Genomic DNA, 2,055 nt, shown 5'->3' on the forward strand with positions numbered 1-2,055 from the left:
CGTGCGTGTTCCTTGTGTTTGTGGTGAGAGCAACGTCTGCCACACCGTAGGTACCGCTGCCGTTTGCCTGGACGATTGACGTGACGTCGACGAACCCCGTGTAGTAGCTGTCATTGTTATCCCAGTCGTCATAGAAGGTTGCGGTTAGGGGCGTGTACCCGGTGCCTGCGGGTGTCCGAAAGAGTACGTCTTGTTTGTCCGCGGTGGGACCGGTGTAATACCCGGTCCAATACAAGCCGGCCCAAAGCACTTCGCCGCCGCTTGGAAGTGTGTATTGCGCAGTGCTCGAATTCGTTGTTGACGGATCGGCGTCGACATCGATGAGGATCATGTTGGCCCCGAATTGGTTGTTCGAGCCGGCACCGCCCGCTTGCGCCGCAGCGCAACCCGTTGTGCCGGTTGAACATGTTGCCAAGCTGTTTGACACATACACGATGTCACCAGGTACGTTCGCTGAAAATTCTGGCGCGAAAGGAACATCGGCGGCCGCGTCGGGCGCTGGGGCAAAAGACAATTGAACTGCGAGCAACGAAAACGCCACGAAGAGTGCCAAAAATACTCGGGAACTTCGCAAAGCGAGCGATACTTGCCGGGAAAATAACCGCATGCTTTGCAGTCGGCCTCAACAACCGCGAAACAACTACATCCACCAAATTTGGGGCGGCGCGCCGAGTCGAGACAACTTCCCGGGGTGGCGTCACCGGTGCTGCCGATTCGGTGTCTGGCGCTTAGAGAATTCCTCCGGGCCGATACGCGGTGGCTTCGGGGTCTGTCGACACGACGACGGCAACTCGGGATTCGATACGCGAAATCTGATCGCGGGCGAGGCCGGACAATTCCAGTGGGTTCGCGAGCGCGGTATCGAGTTCGTCGCGGTCGAGTTGCAAGCGACTGTCGGCGGCGAGGCGCTCGACAAGGTCGTTGGTAGTTCGGCCACGTTCGCGCATTTCTAGCGCAACCGCAACAGCGTGTTCCTTGATCGCTTCGTGGGCTTGCTCTCGACCGGTACCGCCCTTGACTGCGGCCATAAGTAGCTTTGTGGTGGACAGGAACGGCAAATACCGTTCGAGTTCGCGGTCGATGACCGCAGGAAAAGCCCCGAACTCATCGAGGATCGTCAAGAACGTTTCGAAAACACCGTCGATTGCAAAGAATGCGTCTGGCAACGCAACTCGACGCACAACCGAGCAGCTCACGTCGCCCTCATTCCACTGATCACCGGCTAGTGAGCTGACCATGGTTACATGACCACGCAGAATCGCTTGGAAGCCGTTGACGCGCTCAGATGACCGTGCATTCATCTTGTGCGGCATCGCCGACGACCCGACCTGTCCCTCCTTGAATCCTTCCGTCACGAGTTCTTGGCCGGCCATAAGGCGAAGCGTCGTGCAAAAGCTCGATGGGCCCGACGCCACCTGTAGCAGGGCAGAAAACCACGTCAAGGTCCAGTGAGCGCGGGTAGACCTGACCGACGCTGTCGAGCGTCGCCTCGAACCCGAGGTGTTCGGCAATTCGTTGTTCGAGTTGCTCAACGGATTGGGTACCGCCGAGCAGGTCCAGCAAATCTTGTTGCGTGCCCACTGGGCCCTTGAGCCCCCGAAGCGGGTATCGACCGATCAGCTCATTGATGCGAACGTGGGCCTGCAACAACTCCTCGGCGGCGTTCGCGAACCGTTTTCCCAGTGTCGTTACCTGAGCGGCCACGTTGTGGCTTCGGCCCGTCAGTGCCGTTTCATCATGGCGAACAGCGAGCTCGCTCAGACGAGCGAGGGTGGTAACGATTCGTGAACGAACCAACTCCAAACTTCGCCGAACCTGTAGTTGTTCAACGTTTTCGGTGAGATCGCGAGACGTCATTCCCTTGTGGATGTGCTCGAATCCGGCCAACGCGTTGAACTCTTCGATGCGAGCTTTCACATCGTGTCGTGTTACTTGCTCACGTTCGGCAATTGATGCCAGGTCGACTTGGTCGATCGCCGACTCATACGCCTCGATGGTGCCATCGGGTACCTCGACACCACAGTCTTTTTGCGCGCGAATCACCGCGATCCACAG

The 2,055-nt window shown here is 58.2% G+C and overlaps 1 protein-coding gene across 1 annotated transcript; it reads right to left on the minus strand.

Annotated features, from left to right (window-relative positions):
• Window positions 1–728: 728 nt before the first annotated feature.
• On the minus strand, window positions 729–2,010 carry LOC144070499 (uncharacterized; the record flags this gene model as incomplete). Its single annotated transcript, XM_077594965.1, has 2 exons — window positions 729–1,415; window positions 1,465–2,010. Coding segments are annotated over 2 exons (1,233 nt in total), but the record flags the coding sequence as incomplete, so codon positions are not given.
• Window positions 2,011–2,055: the final 45 nt, after the last annotated feature.

The sequence above is a fragment of the Stigmatopora argus genome, unplaced genomic scaffold, assembly GCF_051989625.1.
Source record: "Stigmatopora argus isolate UIUO_Sarg unplaced genomic scaffold, RoL_Sarg_1.0 HiC_scaffold_138, whole genome shotgun sequence".
Taxonomy (NCBI): Eukaryota; Metazoa; Chordata; class Actinopteri; order Syngnathiformes; family Syngnathidae; genus Stigmatopora; species Stigmatopora argus.